The sequence below is a fragment of the Petaurus breviceps genome, unplaced genomic scaffold (genome assembly GCF_028583685.1).
Source record: "Petaurus breviceps papuanus isolate PSGF00001 unplaced genomic scaffold, PetGlider_PUasm1.0 90994, whole genome shotgun sequence".
Lineage (NCBI taxonomy): Eukaryota > Metazoa > Chordata > Mammalia > Diprotodontia > Petauridae > Petaurus > Petaurus breviceps.
The window spans coordinates 7,743,265-7,769,519 of NW_027187393.1; the positions used below are offsets into that span (position 1 = coordinate 7,743,265).

Genomic DNA, 26,255 nt, shown 5'->3' on the forward strand with positions numbered 1-26,255 from the left:
TGTCTCTCTGTGTCTCTCTCAGTGTCTCTCTTTCTGTCTCTCTCTCTGTCTGTCTCTCTGTCTCTGTCTCTGTCTCTGTCTCTCTCTCTCTCTCTCTCTCTCTCTCTCTCTCTCTCTGTCTCTTTCTCTCTCTCTCTCTCACTCCATACTGCTCCATATCCACCAATAGGGAGAGAGTCCTACATCAGTGGGCTTTGGGACAGGGATTGCACATACATTTCTTCTCTCAAAGCATTATCATGGGGGATGTGTTTAAAACTCCATAGAAATTTGAGCTCTGTTGATCATTATATCCCCAATAAGGAGAGGTCTCTCTCTCTTGAAATTTCCCAGGTAATTCTGTCTGAGTATATACTTAATCATGCTCTAACCAAGTTTTTATTTTATGGTGGGGGCAGTGTCCATTCTATGGATCATGCATGAAGATGAGCTTGTGTCCTAGCCCCTTCTGGTGAATCACTTGTGCTCTGGTCCCTTGCTAAAGGATATGTGCAGCAAATGGCTCCTTGTTGGACCAGGTTTTTTGTGTTCCCATAAAGGATGACCTCTCTGCTACACTGTCCTATGGTTATCTGTGTAAATGTTCTATCTATTCCTAACCCCACTAGTCCATAAACTCCTTAAGTGCAGGGGTTATTGCATTTTTTGTTTTTATTACCCCAGTGATCAATACAGTAGGTGACTGGTTAATCAAAGTTTGTTGAATTGAGTTAAAGGCTAGAGAGTGACAGCAACCTTCTCTCCCATGGCTTTGGGCTGAAGCTTTTTTACACCAGAATAGAACCTTTTGCAAGCTAAGTTCATTAGCAGGAATTTCAGAGAAGACCAATTTAGATTTTCTTCTAAATAGGAGATCTCTTTCTTTACAACCTATTGGAGTTAAAACCAAATTTATGAAAGGGAGAAAACACATTTCCATACCAAAGGGAATGTGAGTGATGAAATGCATGAGCCAGGAAAGTAATATTCCTGTTAGTGAATTACATAAGGTCCCCAGTGCTTTACCACTGGCTGTATAACTATTCTCTGCTTTTCCAGCAGATTAGTGAGCTTTAACGTTTCATCCCTCCTCATCATTTCTTTTCATAATGACCTTCCAGGCAGGAAAAGACATTTATGAGGCATTTGGGGGAATATAAAGAGGAGCTGGATGGATTCTGTAGATTTAGGAGTATGGAGATTTGTCTTTATTGACAGCTCCCTTTCTTTCTCCGGTCCTCAGTTTCCCCATCTGTAAAAAACAATAGCTTTGGATTCAGTGACCTCTAAGAGGTCAGTCAGTTCTGACACTTCCAATTTTTTGTCTTCCTTTGATTTCAGAAGATGCAAGGGTGTAGGAGTAAAGTGACCTTCAGAAGGATTCATTTTAGTAGAAAAAGATGGATGGTGCTGAATTTGGTCTTGATCTTACCTGAAAGAATGAAGCAAAATCTCTGACTTATTGGGGTTTTTGTAAAATCTGTTTGAGGTGCTGCTCCTTTGGACTAGGGGGCTTCAGATTCTTACTCCTCTTCTGTTCTTTCTGCTTATCTCTGCAATCACTCCTCACGAGTTCCTCTTTTGTTGTTGTTCAGTAATTCCAGTCCTGTCCAGCTCTTCATGACCTCCTGCAGGGTTTTCTTGGCAAAGATACTGGAGCAGTTTGCCAGTTTCTTCTCCAGCTCATTTTACAGATGAGGAAACTGAGGCAGACAGGATTCATTGATTTATCCAGGGTCACACAGCTGAAGCCAGATTTGAACTAAGGGAAGATGAATCTTCCTGATACCAGGCCCAGGGCTCGATCCACTTGACCACCTAGCTGCTCCCATGAGCTGCCACAGGGCACTGAAAGTCACTTTTAGGCCCTGTTCTGTGCCTATCTCTTCCTTCTCCATCCCCTGGTCCTTAGAACTCTAGAGCTGGAAAGGATCCTAGTGGTCTTTTAGCCCAGTCTCCTTCCCTTTTTCTCTTTCTCCTTGTCCCTGGCCTGTTCTTAGCTCTTTCCTAGCTTAACACTGTTTGAGCCCCCAGTGGATTTTGTGACTGACAGCAATTAGAAAAAACATGGGATTTAAGATTCTCAAGATTTCCAGTTGAGATTCTATTTCTAATTTTGCTGTTTAATCTGTGGCAAATCACTTAACCTCACAAAATTGGGAGAGTCCTCAGTAGGCCATCCTGTACCCAACCAGGAATCTTCTTTATGATATCACCAAATGGCCAACTAGCCAATGCACAAAGGCCTCCAGTGAAAATCAGTGACGACCTCTTGAGGCAGCCCATTCCACTTAACCTTTCTCAGCCTCAGTTTCCTCATTTATAACATTAGAACCCTATAATGTGCAATTCCTACCTTAAAGTTGTGAGAATAAAATGAGATAATGCCTGTCTGAATAGCAGTATTGTATAGCGGATAAGGTACTCAACTTGGAATCAGGAAGACCTGAGTTCAAACTCCACTTTAGTCACATACAAGCTGAGTGACCCTGAGCAAATCACTTAATTTTCTCATTCAGTTTTGTCATTTGTAAAATGAAAGAGTTGGACTCATTGGCCTTAATGTACCTTCCATCTCTAAATCTATGAGCCTATGTAAGTGCTTTGTAAACTGCAAAGCATAGTTAAATAACAATGATAATAATTATTATTATTATCATAATATATGGATGAGCCTGGGTGAACAGATAATTGTGTAACATAACTGCGTTCAGTCAGTTTTTATTTGTATGTGGTGAACAGAATTTATATGTGGATGGAAGAGTTTATGGCCATCCTTGTCTGAATGTTTATTCACTTGGAATTAGTAGAGGAAAGTTCTTTAAGCTAAAAAATCACATGTTGATTGAGCATGACAGAGAGCAGCATTTATGGGCTAAAGGGAAAATAATATATGGGTAGATCCCATTGAAAGAAAACCCACTACAATACCTTTAAAAAAAAAGGATCCTCCACTAGCAATCTACTTTTATACCTTCCTTATTATGGTGGTCTTGGGTTTTTGAAGGCTATGCACAATGCCTGCCACTCAGTAAATGCTTAATAAATGTTTGTAGAATAAATGAATAGAGCACAATATATAGCAGATTCTACCAAACTTGGGAAGAAGTTACATTTGGGTCTGGTGATGGGGTCACCAGTGTCTGTCATCTAAGAGAGAGGGTCAAAGTAAGGGGGCGGGGTATGGGGAATATAAGAGAGGGCAGATTGGGGGAAGAGGTATTCAGTATACTTGCCATCTTGAGGTGAAGGTAGGGGAAAGATGGGGAGAAAATTTGTAACTCAAAATCTTCTGGAAATGAATGTTGAAAACTGAAAAAATTAAAAATAAAACATTTATTAAGGGCCTACTGTGCATAGTACATTGTGTTAAGAACTAGAAGGTGATGTAAAGTTTAAATAAAACATTGTCGTTGCTCAGTCTAATGGGGGGAGTGGGGTGACAGACAAAAAGATACCTAGAATATACAGGTCACGGAATAATTACATTAGAGATAGGGGAGATAGGATCTATGGGTTATACATAGAAGGGTTAGCCTTGGCAAGAAGGGACTTCCTGAGATGCAGATGAGGGAACATTCTCATCCTGAGACTACAGCAAGAGAGAAGACTTGTGAAAATATCATAGGATCATAGGTTTGAAATAATAGGGGACCGTAGGGGCCATTAAATTCAAACCCTCCTTTTACAGATAAAGAAACTGAGGTACAGAAATATTAAATGACTTGCCCAGGGCCACACAGCTAATAAGAGTCTGAGGCAGGATTTAAACCCAGGTCTTCTTGATTCTGACACCAGTGCCATATTACTTCCAGGACAAAATATAAAACCCTGTTTTGACCTTTAAAGCTCTTTATAACCTTGGGATAAACATGGACAAGTTGATGACCCAACAGGACAAAAGAACAAAAGATTCAAGAATAGAGGACAGTGCTTTATTAAACTGGTGAATTATAGGATCAAGTCTGTGAAGAGAAGAAAGGGAGGCCAGAGCAGGAGTGGTGGGAGTCTGGGAGACTAGCAAGGGGTGGAAGGACTTGCAGGGAGGTAATCATGGCAAGGACAAAGACCAAATCTAAGAGGAGATGGACATAGAGGAAAGAGATTATGATCAGAGAAAAGGATTTCAGAATTCAAGGTCTTAGAGGTGTATTAGTTTGGGATGAATGTAAAATTTAAGTTGCAACCACTCCTGCGGCTGACTAAAGTAGAGAAGAGACAGAGGTCATAGACATTAAAGTGACTAACGAACTGAGAGACCATGGTGTTATGTCTTCAAATATGAACCCTGAATATGAAGGCAGTGGTTGGGGTGGAAAGGAAGACTGAACAGTTTATTCTTGACAGAGTCATATCAGTACTTAATCATTAGAAGCAATGGAGACAAGGTTGTTGCATGATGGCAGCAGTGGGAGAGCCTGAAAGCAGTAAGGAACCAGGAGTAAGCTGACTCCTCCCATTCCAGAACTCCTGAGGTCCTGAAGGGCGTTGGTCAGTCCTACAGAGGGGTGGCAGAGGCTGGTATCTTTTGGAAAAAGCCAAGTTTCAGTGAGCACCAGAAAATAGGAGTATGACAGAGAAAGGGACAGGATAAAAAGCATTTTGTTAATAGAGGTCATTTAATCTGACTCTCTCATTTTACAGATGAGGAAATTGAGACCAAGAGTGACGAAACCCAAAGTCCCACAAGTAGTAAATAAGCAGATGGGGTTTCAGCCTGGGTCCTCTGATTCCAAATCCATTGCTTTTTTCATTAAACCATGCTACTTCTGTGAATTACTTGGTAATGACATAAGAAGGGAGAGAATTTTTTGCCTAGTTAGAAGTTCTGAAACATGAGTATAGAACCCTAGGTCCCCCTTGTGCAAGTACTCTAAAAGCTAAGACCTTGAAACCTTAGGTTCCAGACATGTTATGGATCAGTGTCCACTCATGAATCCCCATTTGTTTCTTTTACAAGCCAGCTAGGGTTCATATTAGTTCAGAGTAAAAGACTTTTAGTTATGTAACATGGCAAAATAAATGACAAGAAAAATCACCAGATATACACAGAGATATAGTCTTCCACAGGTTACCACAGCACTCATGAGAAAAGGAACACAGAAAAAGAACACATGCGGCCAGAAAGCACTTATCAAGGGAGAATATACATAGAAAGCACATATGGCAGGTCAACCCCTACTCCTAAGATAACGAGCAAGTCATTAAGCATTTATGAAGTATTTACCTAAGGGCCAGGCTCCGTGCCGAGCACTGGGGATACAAAGAAAAGCCAAAACATGGTCCCTACTCTTAAGGACTCCTTCTAATGGGATGGACAACATGTAAATAAGCAGCATATACGGATACCTAGAGAACAGATGCAAAGCAATCTCATAAAAGAAAGCACCAGCAACTGGGAAAAACCAGGAAAACTGTCTTGCAGTGGTGAGACTTGAGCCAAATCTTGAAGGAAGCCATAGAAAATAAGAGACACAGGTGAGCAAGGAAAGAATTCCATGCACAGGGGACAACGAGTAGAAATGTGCAGAGACCAGAGATGGAATCTCATATCTGAAGAGTAGCAAGTAGATCAGTGTTGCTAGATATATAGAGTATGTAGAGAGACGTACAATGTGAGAAGAAAGGTAGGACCAGGTTATGAGGGGCCCTAAATGTCAGAGGTCTTAATATTTGATCCTGGAGGTCACAGGGGCCACTGAAGTTTACTGAGAAGAGGAGTTACCTGGTTAGACCCACACTAGAAAAATCACTCTAGTAGCTGAATGTAGGAAGAGACCAACCTGAAAGTTATTGCAGTCATTCAGGTGAGAAGCTACTGAACTGGACCGGTGACTGTGTGAGTGAGAGAAGAGGATGTAAACAGGTTACAACAGGGAGGAAGAGATGGCAAGATTTGGCAACTGAATGGATTTGTGGGGTCAGCAAACATTGAGAATGTCAAGGTTGTGAGCCTGACTGACTAGGAAGATAGGGGATCCCTCAATGGTAATAGAAGTGTAGCTGATGGAAGGGTTGGGTTGGGAGGAGATAATGAATTTGGACATGTTAAGTTTGAAATGCCTATGTAATATTGAGTTAGGATATCCAAAAAGTAGTTAGAATGTGAGCTCCTTAAAGGAAAGGACTCTGGAGTTGGTTTTTTTTTTTCCTTTCTGACACATACTAAGCACTTCAAGATTTGTTCAGTGACTAACTGACCAAGAAAGCTTAGGGCTGGATACATAGATTTGGGATATATAGATTTGGGAGAAATAATTGAACCTATAGGAAATGATGAGATGACCAAGTGAAACAGTATAGAGTGAAAAGAGAAAATAATTCAGGACAGAGCCCATGGTGTGGATGAAGAACTAGTTTAACTTTCCATCTCTTCTCTAGGCATCTGTATATCCCCACTTATGTGCATGTGGTCCATTCCCCAGAATGAGTCCACCTTCAGAGCAGGGACCATGTTCTTGCTTCCTTTGTACCCCCGATGCTCAGCGCGGGGCCTAGCACCTGGGTAAATGCTTATTAGAAGGAGCAAAGCAAGAGAGCTAGAAAAGAGCAGTGTTGCAAGCCCCATGGAGCTTAGAGTTTTCAGGAGAAGGTGATCAACAGTGTTAAATCCTGCAGAGGGGTGTAGGACGATCAAGATTGAGAAAAGACTATTAGATTTTGCAATTAAAGGTCATTGAGATAATTGATAACTTTAGAGAAAGCTGTTTCCATTGAATAATTAGAATGGCTAGAATTTAGATTGGCATTAGAGATTAGAATGGTTTTGAATGACTAGAGGTTAGAAGTCAGAAGTTTAAAAGAGAGTAAGAAGACAAAGTGAAGCATAGGTAGCTTTCTCAAGGAGTTGAGTTTGAGAAGACGAGAGAAGAGATATAGGACTATAACTAGTGGAAGCAATCTGCTAGAGAAGATGGAAGGGAACAGTATCAAGGGTGCATATGGAAGGTTGCCTTTGGAGGAGGGCCACCTCTTTATCCAAGACCAGAATGAAGGAAGAGATAAGCAGGGAAAATATGTGATTGATATGAGATAAAGAGGAGGGGAAGAGGGGGAGCTAGGTCATGTGAATTGAGTAGATTGAGAAGCTGGGAGTGTATCAAAACATATATTGAAGTCTCCTAATATGAGGATAGGAGTTGGGAGAGAGAGAAAGACTGAAAGCCCTGCTTATGTTATTGAGGTTTGTTCCCTAATATAGTGTTTCTGATTCTCTGCTGAGCTGGGAATCTTGTCCTGATTTTTTCTCTGCAATGCTGCTCTCTGCTGGTCTTTAGCTCTGGTACAACTTTTTTCCCAGTGGCCAAGGGAACCTCTTTTATGGTTTCAGATGCACTTGGGCATTTAAATTGGTCTTTTGAACTTAACTCCTCAGCTATACTTCAAACTTTCAGTGTAAATTCTAATTTGTGTTATGGTCAGAAAAGTAATTTTCATTCTTATCTTACCCATGAGTCCCTGAAGATCACTCCAGGAGTTCCATTTAGCAAAACTGCAAAGACCTTAGTGGAGTTATAGTGAGATTACTTTTAAGCCTCATCTAGTCTCTATGGTCCACACAATAACTCAATAGCAAGACTAGAAAAGGCTGTTGGATGGAGATGGCAACCTTTCCCTCTTTTCTCACCCCATTCCCCAATCCCATCTATTATGGTGGAATAAAGGAACTGAGTAATTGCATCCAGGCAACAATGTATTGGCAATGCATGTGGTTGCAAAACAAATTGTGTCTAAGACTCTCGGTAGCCAAGGACCCAGAAGCTTGGTTTCTCATAGTTAATATATAATTTAGAGGGAGTGAAAAATCAGGAAAACACAGGATTATAGGGATTGAGACATCTGGTTTCTCCTTGGTGGAAGTGTGTGTGTGGGGGAGTATCGGGAGATACCGAGATAAGAAGAAAGGGGGGGGTATTCTTGTGACATTAAGTCAGGTGTGAAACCTAAATGATTTACATAGAGTTGAAACATAACTTCACAAAACAGTGGAGAAAGGCAAAATAGAGTCAGTAATGCTAATTATCTTAATCAGCTGCTATATTCCTTTTGGGGATTAGAGGACAGGTGATGGAGAAACATATGATCAGCATGAATAATCTGTGACACATTAATAATAATTGCTGACATTTATAGAATGCTTGATGGCTTGCAAAATGCTTTACGTGTGTGTGTGTGTGTGTGTGTGTGTGAGAGAGAGAGAGAGAGAGAGAGAGAGAGAGAGAGAGAGAGAGAGAGATTACTAACCAAGCAAGAAAAGCATAAAAAAGGATGCCATTAGATATATTATGGTCTACTGAAAAAGAAGGTGGGCAAATCATATTGAAGGAGTGAAGTATAACCAATAGATAGTTCTCTTGCTGCCATACATGTAAGGTTGAGAGAACTAGAGAAAGACCCTTCCTCCACCAACCTCACAGAGTTGTTGTGAGGATTAAATGAGATATTTGTAAAATGCTTAGCACAGTGTCTGGCATATAGCAGGTGCTTTAAAAATACTTATTTCATTTCATTCCATTCCACCATCCCAGCACATTGAATGGTCCAATGGAGACCCTGTAGAGGATTTATGGAAGGATGTGGTCAAGAATCACAGAGAAGGATAGGGTGTATATGGGTGGTGATCTGTATCCCTGGAAGTTCCCACATGAATGCCATTATCCAAGTGTGGAAGAAAAGGAGCAGATAATAGAAACATTCTCTCCATGGAACAGGGAGAGTACCAACTAGATTAAATCAGCCCAAGGTTCCAGTTAAGAATGTTAGTACAAGGCACCTCTTCTATTTTTTTTAATGAAAATGATTTTTTAAGTTTTTATTTTTAAAATTAATTTGTTTATTTTTAGTTTACAATATTCAGTTCCACAGTCCCTTGAGTTTCATTTTTTCTCCCCCTTCCTCTCCTCTTCCCCACCCCCATGCACTCAAATATAGGATCTACAAATATCTTCACAGTAATCATTAGTCAGGTTGTAAAGAAGGATTATAACTGATGGAATGATCAGTGGGAAAGAGGAAACAAAACAAAACAAGAAAAAGAAACAGCAAGTAGTTTGTTTCAATCTGCATTCAGACTCTGCCTCTCTTTTTCTGGATGTGGATATCTCTTTCTATCATGAGTCTTTTGGAGTTGTCTTATAACCTTACATTGCTGAGAGGAGCCCAGTCTATTGAAGTTAGTTGTCACACATATGTTGTGTCTGTGATTGTATACAGATTTCTCCTGGTTCTGCTCTTCTTGCTCAGCATCAGTTTATATAAGTCTCTCCAGGTTATTATGAAGTCCATCTGCTCTTCATTTCTTATAGCACAATAGTATATTCATATACCACAACTTGTTCAGCCATTCTCCAATTGATGGGCATCCCCTTGATTTCCAATTCTTTGCCACCACAAAAAGAGTTACTATAAATATTTTTGTACATACGGGTGCTCCTCCCACATCTCTGATCTCTTTGGGATATAACCCTAGAAGTGGTATTGCTGCATCAAAAGGTATGCAATTATTTATAGCCCTTTGGGCATAATTCCAGATTGCTTTTCAGAATGGTTGGATCAGTTCACAACTCCACCAACAGTGCATTAGTGTTCCAATTTTTCCACGTCCTCTCCAGCATTTATCATTTTCCTGTTTTGTCATCTTAGCCAATCTGGCTGGTGAGATGTGGTACCTCAGAGTTGTTTTTATTTGCATTTCTCGCATCAACAGTGTTTTAGAACATTTTTCCATATGCTTATAGATATCTTTAATTTAATCTTCTGAGAAACTGACAAGGTACCTATTCTAGATGGGGTCTCCCAAGCAAAGGCCCCTCAGGTGCCTGGATTGGGGAAGGAGAAGATCCAGGCCTATGGCATCAAGGAGGGTTCTGCTGGAAGAGAGATAAACCTCCTTCTTTTTTTGCCCTAAACAAAGTGAAATTAGGAGCTGTTGGTGGGAGTTAGAAAGACAGATTTTGGATTCACCTAAAGAGAAATCTTCCTAAAAATCTAAATTTTCTAAAAGTGGATTGAGATGCTTTGTGAGGGGGTGCGCTCCCTGTCACTAGAGGTCTCCAAGTGGAAGAAAGAGAGCCACTGGTTGTCCACATTATAGGAGGGATTGCTGCTGAGATCCTGTTAGCAATTGATTTTCCAGGTCCCTTCCAGCTCTGAGCGTCTGAGAGTCTGAGGTTTGGTGACTGGCTGCCTGGGTGGGGCAGGACCTGGAGCAAATCCCTAAGTGAAAGGCTCTCTCTTCCTTTCCCTCCTTTCCTTTTTCTTTTTAAAAATCATTTATTTATTTATTTTTAACATTCACATTAAAAAAAAATTTGTTTTGAAATTCTCTCACTCTTCAGTCCCCCACCATGAAAAGACAAGAAATGTGATAACCAATTTTATATATATATATGAAATCATGCAAAACATTTCCATATTAGCCATGTTGCAAAGAAAGAATGAAAGAAAAAAAGCAAAAAAAATAAAGTTTAAAAAAGTATGTTTCAATCTGCATCTGGACTCCTATCAGTTCTTTCTGGAAGTGGATAACATTTTTCCCAAGTCCTTCGGAATTGTCTTGGATTGTTATATTGATCAGAATAGTTGTCACTCTTCTCTTCTTTTCAATAAACATCTGTCAGTCAATAAACATTTACTAAGCGCTTACTATGTTTCAGGCACTTTCCTCTTAGGACTCCTTCGAGTTCTAGAGCGTCAGACACACTAGCAGTTAGAGGAATGAGGGTGGTGTAATATTCCTATATGGGGTGGAAGGCGGAACCCAAGGATGTAGGAACCCCTCTCTCACTGCCCCCGGGTGGGAAGGGAGCATTTTCCCCTTGCACCCGTGTCCCCATATCCCGAGAGGAAGCGGCCGCACTTCCGGCGCACGGCGATAGTGGCCACTAAGGAGAAGCAGTCAGCTGGTGGTGGGAAACGATCCCTCGGGAGGCTTTGGCAACCGGTCCTCAGTCCTCCGGGGCCCCCGCGGCCCAAGTTCGGGTCAGGAGGCCCTCGAAGGGCGGCCAGGCTTCCCCGATGGATCAGGAGCTGGCCCGGAGCCTCTTCTTCGAGGGCGCCACGGTGGTGGCCCTGGACGTGCCCGAGGGCACCGAGTTCGGCATCGACTGCAGCTCGTGGCAGGTGGGCCCGCGCTTCCGCGGCGTCAAGATGATCCCTCCGGGCGTCCACTTGGTGCACTACAGCGCGGCGGGCCGCACCCCCGCCGGGACCCGCGAGACAGGCCCGCGCACGGGCTTCTTCGTGACCCTGCGGCCGCGGGGGCTGCGGCTGCTGCGCTGGGACGCGGCCCGTGAGGAGCTGGATCTGAGCCCGCCGCCCGAGGAGCAGCTGGAGGCCGTCCGGGACAACCTGCAGGAGCTGGATCGCTTCCTGGGGCCCTACCCCTACGACCTGCTGAGGAAGTGGGTCTCCCTGAGCAGCTGCCTGAGCGAGGAGGCGGTGCAGCGGCTGCAGCCCGAGAGCGGGCAGATCTGCGCCTTCTCCGAGGTGCTGCCCGTGCTGCCCCTGACCTACACCAAGGACCGCGCTGAGCGCGGCCCGCCGGCCTGCGCCGCCGAGTGCAAGAGCTACCAGGAGGGCCTGGCCCGCCTGCCCCAGATGAAGCAGAAAGCCGGCACCGAGATCCGTTTCACCGAGTTGCCCAAGCAGACCTACCCCGACGGCGCCAGCCCGGCAGAGATTACCAAGCACAGCATGGATCTGAGCTACGCCCTAGAGACTGTGATTAACCGTCAGTACTCCACCAATCCCCAGGATGTCCTGGGTAGGTATGACTGGTTTCCTTTTGCCCCGAAGGTAAGAGGGACGGCCGAAAGTCGAGGTGGTGTCGTGAGAATAGCACGCAGTTTGGAGTCATTAAGCTTTAGAGCCTAGGCTTTACCATTCATTAGTCTTGGACCAGACGTTTTACCATCCTGGCGTTTTAGTTGCCTCCTTTGTAAAATGAAGCATAATTTTTAAGGTCCTCCTTGAGTCCCAATACTTTATACGAAGTGTTGTGAGATCGTGACACTTTTGTAGCTCCTCTTAAGGAATTGTAGATGGTCAGACCTAAAACAGATCTAGTCCATCTTCTCCTGTATGTTCTAGATGGCTTGATATTAAGACCCAGAGAGAAGGTACTTGCCTAAAGTTATAGTCTCCTTGTCTAGAGCTTATCTAACTATTCAACTTTGCTCTTCAACATTTAACAAATGTTAAACATATGTACAGAACACAATAGGAAATAAAAGGATAAGTAAGACACAACTCTTCTCCTAAGGAGCTAGATATAGTACTACAGTTAAAAGTATACAGATAAAGATAATACAAATGGAATAGGAGGAAGCAGTACAAAGACCAGGTTTCTAAATGAAGGGGTTGGAGTATGTGACCTATAAGGTCCCTTCGAGTTCTACATGCCATGCCACTGGCCAAAGAACTTAGGGAAGGGTTCACAGAGGAACTAGAATTTGAGCTGGGCCTAGAATGACCATAGGATGCCCAGAGGTGGAGATGAAGGGACAGTCCTCTTGAACTATTGACTCCTTTACAGTTTTATTCTCTTGCTTAGAAGAGGAAAATTTTGCATGACACCCCCAGAGTCTTGTCACAGGATGTGTGGGGGCTCTCTTGAATGCTAGTCTAGTTGCATAGTCAGTGAACCAAGAACTAGTTCTCTCAGGTTTATGGAATTTATTCGTGTGGAATGTTGCACGTGTAAAGTTGATTAGTGTAGAGCAGGATTTTTTTGGCTACATAAAGCTTTACAAAGTACTTCTCAAGCTGTAATAAATTTTTACAGTTCTCCTGTGAAACTGAGATAGCATTGCCAGTCACCAACAGAATAACCAAGGGACACTCAAGTTTAATTGCTAAACACCACAGTTTAACAGTGGGTCTCAGCTACTGTTTGTTTATTACAAAGGTAGCTGGTGGATTTACAGCATTTAACACATCTGCTCACCCTGATGGTTCATTATCATTTCCCCCATTGGCCTCCTGTTGCTCTCTTTGAGGAAATAGTTTATTCCATTGCTCTGTATCCCCTAACACATCCTATAGCTCTCTTTCATTCCCCTGTGACTTTCCTACAGTTCCTGAAATGCTTCCCCATGTCTTTGACATCTGTCCAGTCCCAATGTAATTATAGTGTATAAAGCACTGGATTGTGGGTCAGGATGCTTTGAGCACTGGTGTCAGTTCTGCCACCTGCTTACTGTGTGATCTCAGGCAAGTCGACTCTAGGCATTAGTGTCTCCATCTGTGAATAAGGGTGTAAAATTAGATGATTTCTAATATATCATCCAACTCCAAAAATTCTGTGTTCTGTGAGTCACAGATCATCTACATGCATTGCCCCTAAGAATTGTGAGAACTTAGAAATTAAGTTAGGATAATTTCCCTTTAGAGCCCTACAGTTCAGGCTCTATTTCTCAGAATCGTTAAGCTGGGGGTGAGCTGCAGTGTTCAGGAGCATTGCCTTCTGTTCAGCCCCTTCAGGTGAGACTTTAAAAGTTCCCTTGTGAATACAAATGCCTTAGAATCTAGAATACCCACTGGATAGGCCCTTAGACACTGCCTAATTCAATTCCTCCATTTTACAGATTAAAAAAATTGACACTTGTAGAAAATTAATGGCACAATCATTACTTGAACTGAGATCTCTAACCTTCAGTCTAGTGATTTTTTTGACCGTGCAGTGCTGTCTTCCTTAGTACTCCCTTACCTACTTGTGATTTCATCCATCTCCTCCAAGCTCTCCCACTTAGGGGACCTAAAAATTGATAGTTGTACTCAGTCAAGGTCATCTATTCAGTGTGAAAGATCGTTTAGGGGACTAGTGGAAAAACTGGGATGAACTTGTGGGGACTATAGGTATTCCTTTCTGGGCTCTGATTGAAGAGGCTGTCTGGAACTATTTTTGAGAGTTGAGTTGTCCTCTACTATGGCTTATCTTATCTCTTTTTCAGTATTGAAGGTTACTGTTGGTCTTAGTGAGGAAAGACAAAGTAGAGCTGTGCAAAGTGGAGGTCAGAAGACCCAGGATCTAGACCTAGCTCTGTCAGTAACTGATTGGGACACCTTGCACAAATTGCTTTTTGCCTTTCCAGTCATAGGCTTCCTACTTCATAAAACAAGAGGAGTGGACTAAGGTTCTTGCCATCTCTGACACTGTGTGATTGTGTATCTTGAATAATTTCACTATTATAGAGATCTTACATTAGGTATTAGCTATCAAACTTTCTCCTGAGATGTTTATTTCCTTTCTCTGGGACTCATCAGCTGAGCTGCAGTTTGCCTTTATCTGTTTCCTGATTGGGCATGTATATGATGCATTTGAACACTGGAAGCAGCTGCTGAACCTCCTGTGCAGGGCAGAAGAAGCCATTGGGAAGTACAATGCCCTCTACAGCCGCCTCATTTCCATCTTGTACCATCAGCTCGCTGAGATCCCTGCTGACTTCTTTGTGGACATCATCTCTCAGGACAACTTCTTAACCAGCACCTTGCAGGTAAGCAGTCCTTCCAGGTGGGCCAACAGGTTAGGTGAGAAAGGAAAGGGACTTTTTAAGATAAAGTCTTCTAAAATAACTATTACAACCTTGATTTGAATTTGTGATTTGAATAGGTGCTTTCTATTTCTAGGCATTCTGCTAGAGACAGAAAAGTGTTTTTTATTTCTGTTTGTCAAGGACTGGGATAGTTTCCCAAACCTCAGAATCACCCCCCCTTCCCCCCCCCGACACGTTTGAGGAATTTGGCCTGAAACAGTAATTTTGCTTTAGCCTTATACTTCAGGCTTGAGTTTTGAAGATTATTCCCAGTGAAATGTCTGTAGCTCCCTAAATTTCATTTGAACATTAAAGTAACTTTGATTTCCTTTTCAAACAAAATATCAGCTTCTGCTGTGGTTCTCATGTAGAAAAAAAGGAAATTTCCTTTTAACTTAGCAATTAAATTTTCATTATGAACTGTAATTAGGAGGAATGCTTCAAATGATGTATAGTTTTCATCTTGTGCAGCTCCTTCCCTTTTCAAGCAGATCAGTCTCCTTAATGTACTTGTGACCAGTTTCTGCCATTATGTGGTTCATTTATTTCCTCGGGCCTAGAAGCGGCACCAACCTGCAGACTGTTGGTTTCCATTTATCTTTTCCCCAGTGAGCTACTTCTTCCTGTGTATAAAGGTGCTTTAGAAATCCCCCAGTGCCTAACACAATCTTGGTTGGTGCTTAGTTAATGTTTGTTGAAAGATGCTATTCCACTTATAGTGCTACTGCTTTATCCTCTATAACACCTGGCACATTGTCAAACACCTGCTAAGATTAATAGATGTGTATTAATTGGTAATAGTGACAGCCTTCTCTAGCTGTACCTAAATCCTCTCCCTATTGTGAATAGCCTGTTTTATCCCCAGTGAAGTTGTAGGATGATGGCCTTAGCTGACCTCTGCAGGACATCTCAATATTTTATACCATAACTAGAAGGTGGAAGTGAGTCATGTTCATTCATGAACTGAACCTGGTTTAACCAATTTGAGGAGCTTTTAGAATGATCATAACATTGCCCTTCAATAAATAAGTACTTTGCTGTGTGCAAAGATCACCCTCACACAGCCTATGTTTTAGCCAAATAGCTTCATGACTGTTGTTCCCTATACATGATATTCCATCTCCTGCCTCCTCACTTCCTTCCCCCTTCATCCTTTAGAATGCTCTCCATCCTCATTTCCATCTCTTGGAACCCCATCTCCCTTCAAGGCTTGACTTTAGTGCCAGCTTTTTTTTTTTTTAGAGGGGGGAAGGCAGGGCAATTGGGTTTAAGCGACTTGCCCAAGGTCACACAGCTAGTAAGAGTTAGGTGTCTGAGGCCGAATTTGAACTCAGGTCCTCCTAACTCCAGGGCCAGTGCTCTCTATTCACTGCGTCATCTAGCCGCCCCCTAGTGCCAACATCTTTATAAAGCCTTTCCTGATTCCTACAGTTGTTACTTCCTTTCCCCCATCCCTTTATATTTATTTTATGCCTGTCCTTTCCTTTTCTTTGAACATGTTGTATCCCACAAGTTAAATGTAAACTCCTTGAGGGAAAGAACTGTCTCACTTTTATATTGTATCCCCAGTGTCTTGAATAGTACTTAATAAATACTTGACTGGTTGCTAGATACAGATATAAGTAATATCTAGTCCCCGCCTTCCAGTTGCTCGTTTTCTGGCAGGGAAACAAATAAGACATAAGTGACTAGGAATAATAGTAAGTAGAATATAGAGGTGCATGAGAGTTAGAAAGTGCTGAGTGTTGGGGTGGGGAATAGATAAAGGAAGCTATATGGTAGAGGTTACATTTAAGCTGAGCCTGGAAGGATGGCTAGGATTTCAGCTATTAGAAATTAAAATAGGAAATGGAAAGGGAGCATTCTAGGTGTAAGGAATGTTTCTATGTGAAGGTACAGGGGCAGAAGAGTTCAGGATATGTTTGGGGAACATTTGAGCAGGCCCATTTATCTAGACTTTAGTTCATGTGAAAACAAGTGTTCAAATAAACCTGAAAAGGTAGATCAGAGCCAGTTTGTACAGAGCCTTGAGTTCTTGGCCAAGAATTTGGACTTTATTTGCTAGGCAATTGGGGAGCTGTTGAAAGACCTTGAACAAGGACATAAAATGACCGAAGATGAGTATTATGAAGGTTACTGTAGCAGCATGTACAAGGATGACTGGAGAGGGAGGGACTGGAGGAGGGGTAAGTAGTTAAGAGGCTAAGCCGGAAAGAACCATAGAGACTGTTATAATTGCTTCTTGAATAAATATCACTTAAATGAGGAAAAAAAATCCTCAAGAAGAAAAAGAAAATGGAGCTATATGGGAAAAGATTATTTTTAAAGTTGCTGGGACCCCATAAGGAAACCTCCTTGAACATGGAACAAACATTCTTATAGATGTCAGAGCATATATATACATATACATATATATGTATGTATGTATAAAATATATATATATTTTTACTACAGTTTCCTTGAGACTTAATCTATCCACCTATCTATCTATCTGTCTGTCTGTCTATCTGTGGTTTTGACGTCAGTCTCCTTGAGATCTCCTCACTATCCCTAAATACAATAAAAAACATTATAGAGTTAGTTTAACTATACTAAAGCCAGCCTGTCATTGGTTCTCTAGGGCATTGTCAGCACAATAGACAGCTGAGTTCTAATTGCAGGATCTTTTTTGCCAGCAATGATTTATGAAGCAGAAAGAGCCCAGCTGGATTTCTAGATTCCCAGGTGGGGTTTAGAAAGCTGATGGTTGGAAAAATTTCTTCCTTTGACTTTTGACTGAAGAAATTTGGTATATTTATTTGGAAAATAATAAATGACTCCCTCCTCTCCCCTTTTTATACATTTTTTTTAATGTTTATAGAAAATATATTAACATAGTCTTGGGAAAAAGTAATTTATTTACTGGCCTTATGATTCAGTGACTCTAGCATGGGGGCTTGCATATGGTTTGTTGTTATTCAGTCATTTCAGTGGTGCCTGACTCTTCATAACTCCATGGTTTTCTTGGCAAAGATACTGCTATTTTCTTCTCCAGATCATTTTACAGATGAGGAAACTGAGATAAACAGGGTTAAGTGACTTGCCCAGAGTCACACAGCTAATTAGTATCTGAGCACCCATTTGAATTCAGATCTTCCTGACTCAAAACCTAGAACTCTATCGACTGAACCACCTTAACCTACTCTTTGGATAGAGTAGGAACTCATTAAAAATTTGTTGAATTGAGCAAATTATACTTTGATGTGAAGGAAATAGTTTAAAGAGAAACTTCTGTTGTATTGATGTGAGAACAGCAGAAAAATAGTGATTTTTGCATAATGTTATAGATAGAATGCTACCCTCGTAATCTGGAGCCTAAGTTCAGGACCAGGTTTTATCACTAACTTGCCTTTTTCCTCATCCTCATAAATTGACAGGTTTGGGCTAGATTTATCAACATTTGGCCATTCTGCCAACTTTGTCAGTAGCTTTAATACCCTTCATTTACTCTACCCTATCCCCTGCCCTCATCATCAGGAAGCTAAATGTTGTTGTTGATTGCTCCAAACACACAGTTCTTTAACCTCAAACCTTTTAACTTCTTCTGTCCCACTTCAGCCACATCCCAGTGTGGTCAGATTTTAGATATCACTGTCTCTTGAAGCTGTACCATCTCCAATTGAGGATTTTTAGAGAAAGCAGAGGAGGCTCTACAACTTTTTCCCACTCCATACTGATGATACTTAACCTTATTCTGGGTCCTTTACCCTTCTGGCTCATTTAACTCTCATCTCATCTTTCTACCTTCTACTGCTGTTAAACTGACTGCCCAACTTCCTCACTAACCATTTTTGTTTCTTATTCTTGTGGTCGTGATACTGTTGACTCTTCCTTCCCTCTATATATTTTCTCTTCCCTCTAAAAGACTACTTTTCCTTGGTTCTCATCCTATCTAGATGACTGCTTCCTTGTAGGATTACCATTCACATCTGGATCCCTAATTGTGGGTGTTTTCTAAGGATCTCTTTAGGGCTTCTCTCTCTTTACATATAAATATGTGTATATACATACATACATATATGTGTACATATATATACACACACATACATATATATATATATACACACATACATACATCTTCTTCATTGGTGAATTGATCAGTTTCCATGAGTTTGATTATGTTTTTTCTTCAGATGACTTCCCAAAATCTATATATCTAGCCCTAATATCTTTTCTGAGCCCTAATTCTCCATCTCTAACTGTTCGCTGGACGTCTCTGCTTAGAAATCTTATAGGCATTTCCAACTAAACATCCTGAACTGGAACTTAAACTTAGTATCTTTCCTCTTCCAAACTTCCTTGTTTCTGTTGAGAGCACCCACCATCTTTCTGTGATCAGCTGTATAATCTGGGAATCGTTCTTGACTCCTAACCTTTCCCTCACCCCATATTGTCACTTGTCAAATAATTTCCCTGAAACACAAGTCTCATTCTCTGATTTGCCTCCTCAAGAATCTTTATTTGTTGCCTTTAAGACAAATACAGACTTCTCAGCTTGACATTAGATCCTAGCTTTCCCCTACTTTTCCTGACTTGGTTCACATGGTTCTCCTTTATGCACTCAGTCCAGAATGATTTTACTTGTGGTTCCCTAAACTCAGCAGTTTATCCTCCTACTTCTGTACCTTTTTATACAGGCCATTATATATCTTATACATGCCTGACCACAACCCTATTCTATTCAACATTTATACCAATGACTTTGATGAAAGCTCAGTATATTTATCAAATTTATGAATGACCTGAAGTAGGAGGGGTAGCTGATAAATTGAATGGCAAAATTGGAATCTAGAAAGGTCTACACTTAACAAATTGTTTGCTCTACTGGATTGAATCTAGAACAATGCATTCAGTCTAAAGAGAAGAAACTTATTAGGGATGATGAAAAGGTCTACATGTGAGTTTTAAAAATCAGCTATATAAAGTTAATAACAGTATATGTGTTCTTACACAATTTCATTAGATACCAACAACAACCTGAGAAGTTATATACCTTACTTAAAGGTCAGGAAGCTGGGTCTCAGAGAGGTTAAGTGACTTTCCGATGGTCACAAAACTAACAGGTGTCAGAAAGCTTTTCACCTACCTGCAAGCCTAGCACTCTTTCCACCATATCAGACAGGATGGGAAGAGGCTATGTAGCTAAGAGTTCATGTTTCAAAGACCTTAGGGATTCACCCTAGTCCACATTTGTCAAAACTAATAGCTTACCATTCTTCCTTAAAAAAATTTTTTTGTAGTGTAACTTTATTTAGATTGTTTTATCCCTTTGTTATTGCTGGTCTAAACCTATGTTCTACCAAGTTGCTTTCCACTTTTCCCAGTAGTTCTTGTTGAATAAATGGATTTTCCCACCAGAAAGAAAAAAACAAAAATTCTTAGGACTTTAGTAAACTACATACCCAGTATGAGTTAAGTGTGACTTGACAACCAAAAATGCTAATACCACCTTAGATGGCACCTGTCGTAGTATACAGAAGTATTTAAAACTTGTACTCTTCCCTGGTTATATTATATTTGGAGTATTCTCTTTTGGGCACCTTGTTTTAGGAAGAATATTGACAAGGTGAAACCTGTCCAGAGGATAGAGACATGAGGAATGATGAAGGGACTTGAAAAGTACCATCCAAGGAACAGCTTAAGTAGCTGATGATGTTTAACCGGGATAAAAGAAGACTTTGAGGGAGGGGGGAAGGATGAGAAGACCAGTAGGTAGGAGATGAGAAAAATGTGGTCTGTGTCTTCAAGAATATGAAGTGATATCATAGGGAAGAGGTAATTAGATTTGTCCTGCTTAGACTCATAGGGCAGAACTGGTAACAATTGGTCAGATTTTATTCCAGGGCAAGGGAGAAATTTCTTTCTTTCTCTTTTTTGGAGTGGGGAAGGCAGGGCAGTTGGGTTTAAGTGACTTGCCCAAGGTCACATGGCTAGTAAGTGTCAAATGTCTGAGGCCAGATTTGAATTCAGGTCCTCCTGACTCCAGGGTCGGTGCTCTGTTCCTGGCTGCCCTGAAGGGAGAAAGTTCTTAACACGATACTGGCCAACTATGGAATGAACTGCCTCCTGAGGGTATAAGTGCCCTGTCAGTGGAGGTTTTCCAGCAGAAAGTGACCTATTCAGCAAGTATTTATTAATTGCCTATTATGTTCAAGGCACTGTTCTAGGGATGTAAAGGATATAAGACAAAAAAGGGACCAGCTCTAGCCCTCAAGACTTTTACATTCTTATGGACAGCCGCTGGGGATGTTGCAGAAGAGATTCCTGCTTAGGTGAGGGTTAGACTGGGTGACCTCTGTAGTCCCAACTCCAAATTCAGTGATTCATTTAGTTTTTAGACATAGTTACAAAATTAATCTGAGGAAAATTCAGAATAAATTGTTTTAAATATGTGCATCTTTGAATAGCAGAAAAATGCCAAGAGCCTTTCAGGGTTATATCATATCATGAGAATACAATAAAACATTATTAAAATGAATCTTCATGATTTAGGATTAAAATCAGATTTTAAATTGAATTCAAATACATTCTTATCAAATTTAATCTTATCTGGCAACTGTCACCTCCTGGCATGCTAGATTCACTTTTAATGTCCTAAATCTAGCATCCAGCCTGCAACTTCATTGTGGAATTTAGGTAAGAGATCTTGATAATCAAAGCCTGGTTATCTAGCAATTGGGAGAATGAAGCTTAGTCAAAAGTTCCAGTTAGCTAAAGAATTACTTTTTATTGTCTTAGTCACTTGGCTTTCGTATTGCTCAGTCAAGCAGCAAGCATTTATTAAGGGCATACTGTGTGCAAGTACTGTGATAGGTGCTAGAGACATAAGATAAATATGAAAAAATTCCTACCCTGAAGGAGTTTACGTGTCATACAAGACAATATGTATGCATGTAAGTACATACAAAAAAGATGAGAAGTCATTAGTGGGAGCCCCATTTACTGGGTGTGGGGACATGTGGATCAGGGCAGGCCTCTTGGAGGAGGCAGCATTTGAATTGAGTTTTGAAGGAATCTAAAGATTCTAAATGAAAGTGTAGTGGTTAAGCCCAACTTGTTATGAAGGTCATAGTAAACAAATTTTCCTCTGCAAACAGCAGGATTAGTAACCTGGCAAAATCATTTTTTAGCACTCCACACCCAGTTTAGCTTGTGTCTAAATAACCAGACATTGCATTTAAGATTCATATTAGGTATAACAATGACAAAAAATTGGAATAGTCATTGTCCGAGGGGTTATAGTAGACTGCTACCCCAATACATTGTGTTGATGTGCAAGAGTCCAACCATTTTTGGAAAACAACTTGAAATTATGTAAAGAAAGTGACTAAAATGTCCACACCCTTTGAATCAAGGATCCCACTGATGGGTATATGCTCCAAGGAGGTCAGTAACAACAACAGCCACAACAACAACTTTATATGCCAAAATATTTGTAGCGAAATTCTTTAGAGTAGCAAAGAATTGGAAACAGAGTAGACGTCTGTCACTTAGGAAATAACAAATTGTGGTACGTGAATGTAATAGAATATTGCTGTGCTTTAAGAAGCAATGAATATGATTGATGAAGAGAAGCATGGAAAGATTTATATGAATTGACTTAAAATGAAGTAAGCAGAACCAGGAAAAACAGTATGTTCAGTGACTGCAACAACCACAAAGCAGTTGAAGCTGAATGCTCTGGTCCCAAAGCTTGGACCCAAAGAAGAAATAGGAGAAGCCACTTTCCTCACCCCTTCCTTGCAAAACTGGGGGACTATGAGTGTGGAGATTTTGTTTGGGACAGTGGCCAAAGGGAACATTTTGGTACGGTGGAAAGTGCTGGGCTTGGACTAGGAATGCCTGGGTTCCAGTCCCATCTCTGACTCAAACTTTGTGAACAGTCCTGCAAGTCATTTAACCACTTAGACTCAGGCAACTGTCTTAAGGCTATAAATTATGCTTTGATCTATTAATGGAGGAAGTTCCCACGTAGAAGAAATACTTAATAGAGGAAGTTCTGAATAAGGAACTCTTCTGTGTTCTCCTCTGAGGCCCCTCTTTTGTTCACATCCAAAATATGCCAAACTTTTATAACAAATCAAATTATACAGAGTATATATTTATGTTTGTAAGCTAAGAAAGTGATTTTATAGCTGCAAAACATATTTGAAAATGTTACACATATTTATATTTCCCAGTTTCTATTGCCTCCCTGCCAAAAAGGAAAAAAAAATTTTTTTCAACATGTTATCTTCAAAATTTATGAAAAATATAGAAGTTTTATATTTTTCTTTAGTAGCTTAAGTGAAATTCACTAGTTTCAGTTCTCTCTCTTAACTGGTTGTGTGGTCTTGGATAAATTACTTAATCAACTACTCTGAGCTTCAGTTTCTTCATCTGTTAAACGAATATGCTAATTCCTCTCTTGCTGGGCCTTAAGGATTTGTCATGAAGATCAAATGAGAAAAGGGAAGACAAAATGATTTTTAAATATCTGGGATTATTGGCATTAGAACAGAAGGATGTGTTGGCTTGTATTTTCTCCCAGCCTCTAGTTAATGTTGCCTTGGGGTAGGGGATGGGGAACCAGTTTGTTCCATCACCTTGTTGCTAGTTGCTACCAGATTCAGGCTGATGATTATAATATAGGGTGGTAAGTCCCCCCGCCCCTCCCCAAGCTGCATTTTGCCCACTCCTGCTGTCCTCAGAGCTATTAGTGCCTCAGTCTCTTTAGCATTGCCAATGAATGTTCATTTGTTGTGTAAGACCAGGAAACTGGAGTGAGTTAGTGTCACACTGGGAGCTCAGGAGGGACCTGAGGTGAGCTGGAAGTGGATGAGGCCCCTGTAAACCAAGCTGCTTATAAAGGGAGACTTTTGAGTGTTGCACTCAACTGCGTTAGATGCCTTCAGATGAGCAGCTCACTCTCCTTACTGCCCTCCAGCTCTGGGAACTGCACTCCCCCCTCTAATTCATTATCGATCTGGCATTTGTTTTCATTGCTCTTTATGCCCTTGCCTTTAGTTCTCCATGATTCTTCCCCTCTGTCTTGTAACCTTTGACCTAGCTTCCTCAGAATGAAATCATTCAAAACAAAGACCAATAACCCTCCACTTTGGTTCTGTTGCTGTGCCTGGTGGTGCAGGAAAAAGAGACTCAGGAATGGGATATAAAGAGGATTTGTTGACTAGGGGTGGAGGAAGGGAGATGTTTGCTCAGGCCTACACAACTTTACCTGGTACCTAAGGCAGTTGATGGAAAGAAGGGGAAGGAGACTAGGAAAGATCATAATATGTTTTTTCCTCGTCTCCTAAAATGAAAGAAAAAAAACTATACAAGTTTAAATAAAGTGGAAAAAGAAAGACCATCACTCTACTTGTACTGATAATTGGGAAAGGAAATTATATAATTTTCCAATTGAAAGGGACCTTAGAGTTTATTTAGTTCAAGCCATACCCCTAAATCATGAATCCCCTCTGTAACATTCCCACCTCAGCTTGAATCCTCAATCACCCTGATGGGGCAGTTGTTCCATTGTTAGGGAATTCTGCTTCCCTATACCTGCACCACTGATTGTGTTTGATGTGTATGTGTGGCCTCCAAGCCTTTGCCACCTGCTTCTCCTCCAAAGACATTGTCCCTTTAGTGGCAAGGCATCTGTAAGTTGGATATGCCACTACAAGGCACATAGGTGAGACCTTCTCATCGTAGTGTGGGGTGGCTGTGCCTTGGATATTTGTTTTCTATCCAAATTATGTTCCTCTTTCTCCTTGTACTCTTCTTTCTCTTCTCTCTTGTTGGGTAGAACACAGCAGGTGTCCTGGACAACAGACAGTAGCATGTGATCCACCAGTTATAGGAAGAGATCAGCCCAGCAGGGAAATTTCCACATCCCCATTTCTGCTTGATCTCATTTCTAAGGAATGACTTTTTTTTCTTTTATTCTTTCAGGTTTTCTTTTCCTACATTTGCAGCCCCACTGTTGATGAGACATTGAGGCGGAAGGCAGAGAAGTTCAAGGCCCATCTGACTAAGAAATTCAAATGGGACTTTGAGGCAGAGCCAGATGACTGTGCCCCAGTAGTGGTAGAGCTTCCAGAAGGTGTTAACTTGGAAGTGACAAGCTAACTCTGAGACCATAAGCAAATTATTCTTTTCTTCCTAAGAGGTCAGTCTCCTTGAATTTGAAGCTCCTTTCTGCCAGGTGTCCTTTTGAACTGTAAGGGGGAGCCAGAATTCCATTGTCTCTGGTCCCATTTCATGGGTTTGGAATAGGGTGTCAATGTCTAATAACTTGGGTCCCTGGGGTGTCAGTTGTGGCTCCTTCCCACCTCCTACCAAAGCTTGGTACTTTACTGGCCTGATTGAATTTCACCAAAACGAACTCTTATGTAAGATCTTCAAAGAAGCTGCCTGAGTGACAACTTAATTCCTTCTAAAGCAACAGAGAAATTGAACTGGGAGGGAGAGCCACAAAGTTCCTTGGAAAAGAGTCTGCCTTGGGATAGGTTGTTTTTTTGTTTTCTTTTGTTTTTAATCAGAAACTACAAAGTCTACCTTTGTTAGTATTTGATATTATTATTTTCCCTAGATGTCCTTCAAAGCTGGGGGGTAGTAGTGACAGGTGAGAAGATTCCTGTGCCTGCTAAATTTTAATATTGTTGTTTGATGTTCAGAAATGGGAGGTCTCTAAAGGAAACCCAGATGTATGTTAGGTATGGAAAATAGTTCAGCAGTGCCTGAGGACTAACGTAGTGTTCACTCTCTATTAAATTACATTCCACTAGATCTAGGGTCAGGTTATCTGATTCCACTGGGTCTGGGACAGTTACTATGGGAAATCACACTCAGAGGGTAGACCTTGAACAGCCACCTGCATTGCCTGATGCAGCCCCTGGATATACCCTTTTCTGATCCTTCTGGAATAGGAACCTCGGCCACATGAACTGATGAGCTGCTCTAGAGCTACCTGCTGAAGGAAGACTTCACATAATGGTTTTTGGTGTTGCTACAATTCAACAGCAAGAAGAAAGCAAACCTCCCCCTCCCAGTAGTTGTTTCCATATGTTATGGAAGCTTTGTGGCCCATGTTGGGACCTCTGAATAGATTACAATTTTTCCTAACTTCCCTAGGCCTTAGTGCCCTTTTCCTGGCCTCTTCCCCCACATTTCTTCCCTGTAACTGTCAGTCTTTCTGATTTAATTGAAGCGTCCACATAGAATGGAGCTCAAAGGTTGTGCCAATAACCTGTAGGTAAAATGTTGTACTTAAAGGGAGACTGCCCTGAACTGCTCACCTTGTCATGTTGTACAACAGAGCAAGCTCCTGCTGCCGCTTTTTTTAACACACATTCTGGTGCTTCAGCTTTTGAATGAGAATCCTGACTAGGTAGGATTTTTAGTTGCACTTGTTTCCTTGGAGATTAAGAAGGTTGGATGTATTAAATATTTTCCTTGAGAATAAAGTTGTTTTGTGTGAGTCTCTACATAGGTAATGTCATTGCTCCAGACTAGCACATTGTCAGGTTTGCCATTTCCATTATTGCAGCACTTAAAGGGAGTCCCTTACTCCAGCCAATTCCAGGCCCCACTCAGCCCTAAGGAGTAAGGTGACAGCCAGAATTTCCTTTCCTTTCATTCACTAGTGGGAAAACAGGCAAAGAACAGATAAATGACATGAAGTTTTTAAAACTGCTTGTAACATTAGAGATCATCTATTCT

At 41.1% G+C, this 26,255-nt stretch overlaps 1 protein-coding gene across 1 annotated transcript; it reads left to right on the plus strand.

Annotated features, from left to right (window-relative positions):
• Nucleotides 1-10,341: 10,341 nt before the first annotated feature.
• AAR2 (AAR2 splicing factor) lies at nucleotides 10,342-25,999 on the plus strand. The gene is made up of 3 exons (XM_069077710.1): nucleotides 10,342-11,743; nucleotides 14,245-14,474; nucleotides 24,486-25,999. Exons 1-3 carry the CDS (start codon nucleotides 10,996-10,998, stop codon nucleotides 24,660-24,662), a joined length of 1,155 nt encoding a protein of 384 aa, XP_068933811.1. The 5' UTR covers nucleotides 10,342-10,995; the 3' UTR covers nucleotides 24,663-25,999.
• Nucleotides 26,000-26,255: the final 256 nt, after the last annotated feature.

Bases quoted from the DNA above. Each gene is read 5' to 3' on its own strand.
- AAR2 (XM_069077710.1), top strand. From the start codon at position 10,996: ATGGATCAGGAGCTGGCCCGGAGCCTCTTCTTCGAGGGCGCCACGGTG. The intron at 11,744-14,244 runs GTAGGTATGACT...GGGACTCATCAG, and splicing joins CAATCCCCAGGATGTCCTGG to CTGAGCTGCAGTTTGCCTTT. The intron at 14,475-24,485 runs GTAAGCAGTCCT...TTATTCTTTCAG, and splicing joins TCTTAACCAGCACCTTGCAG to GTTTTCTTTTCCTACATTTG.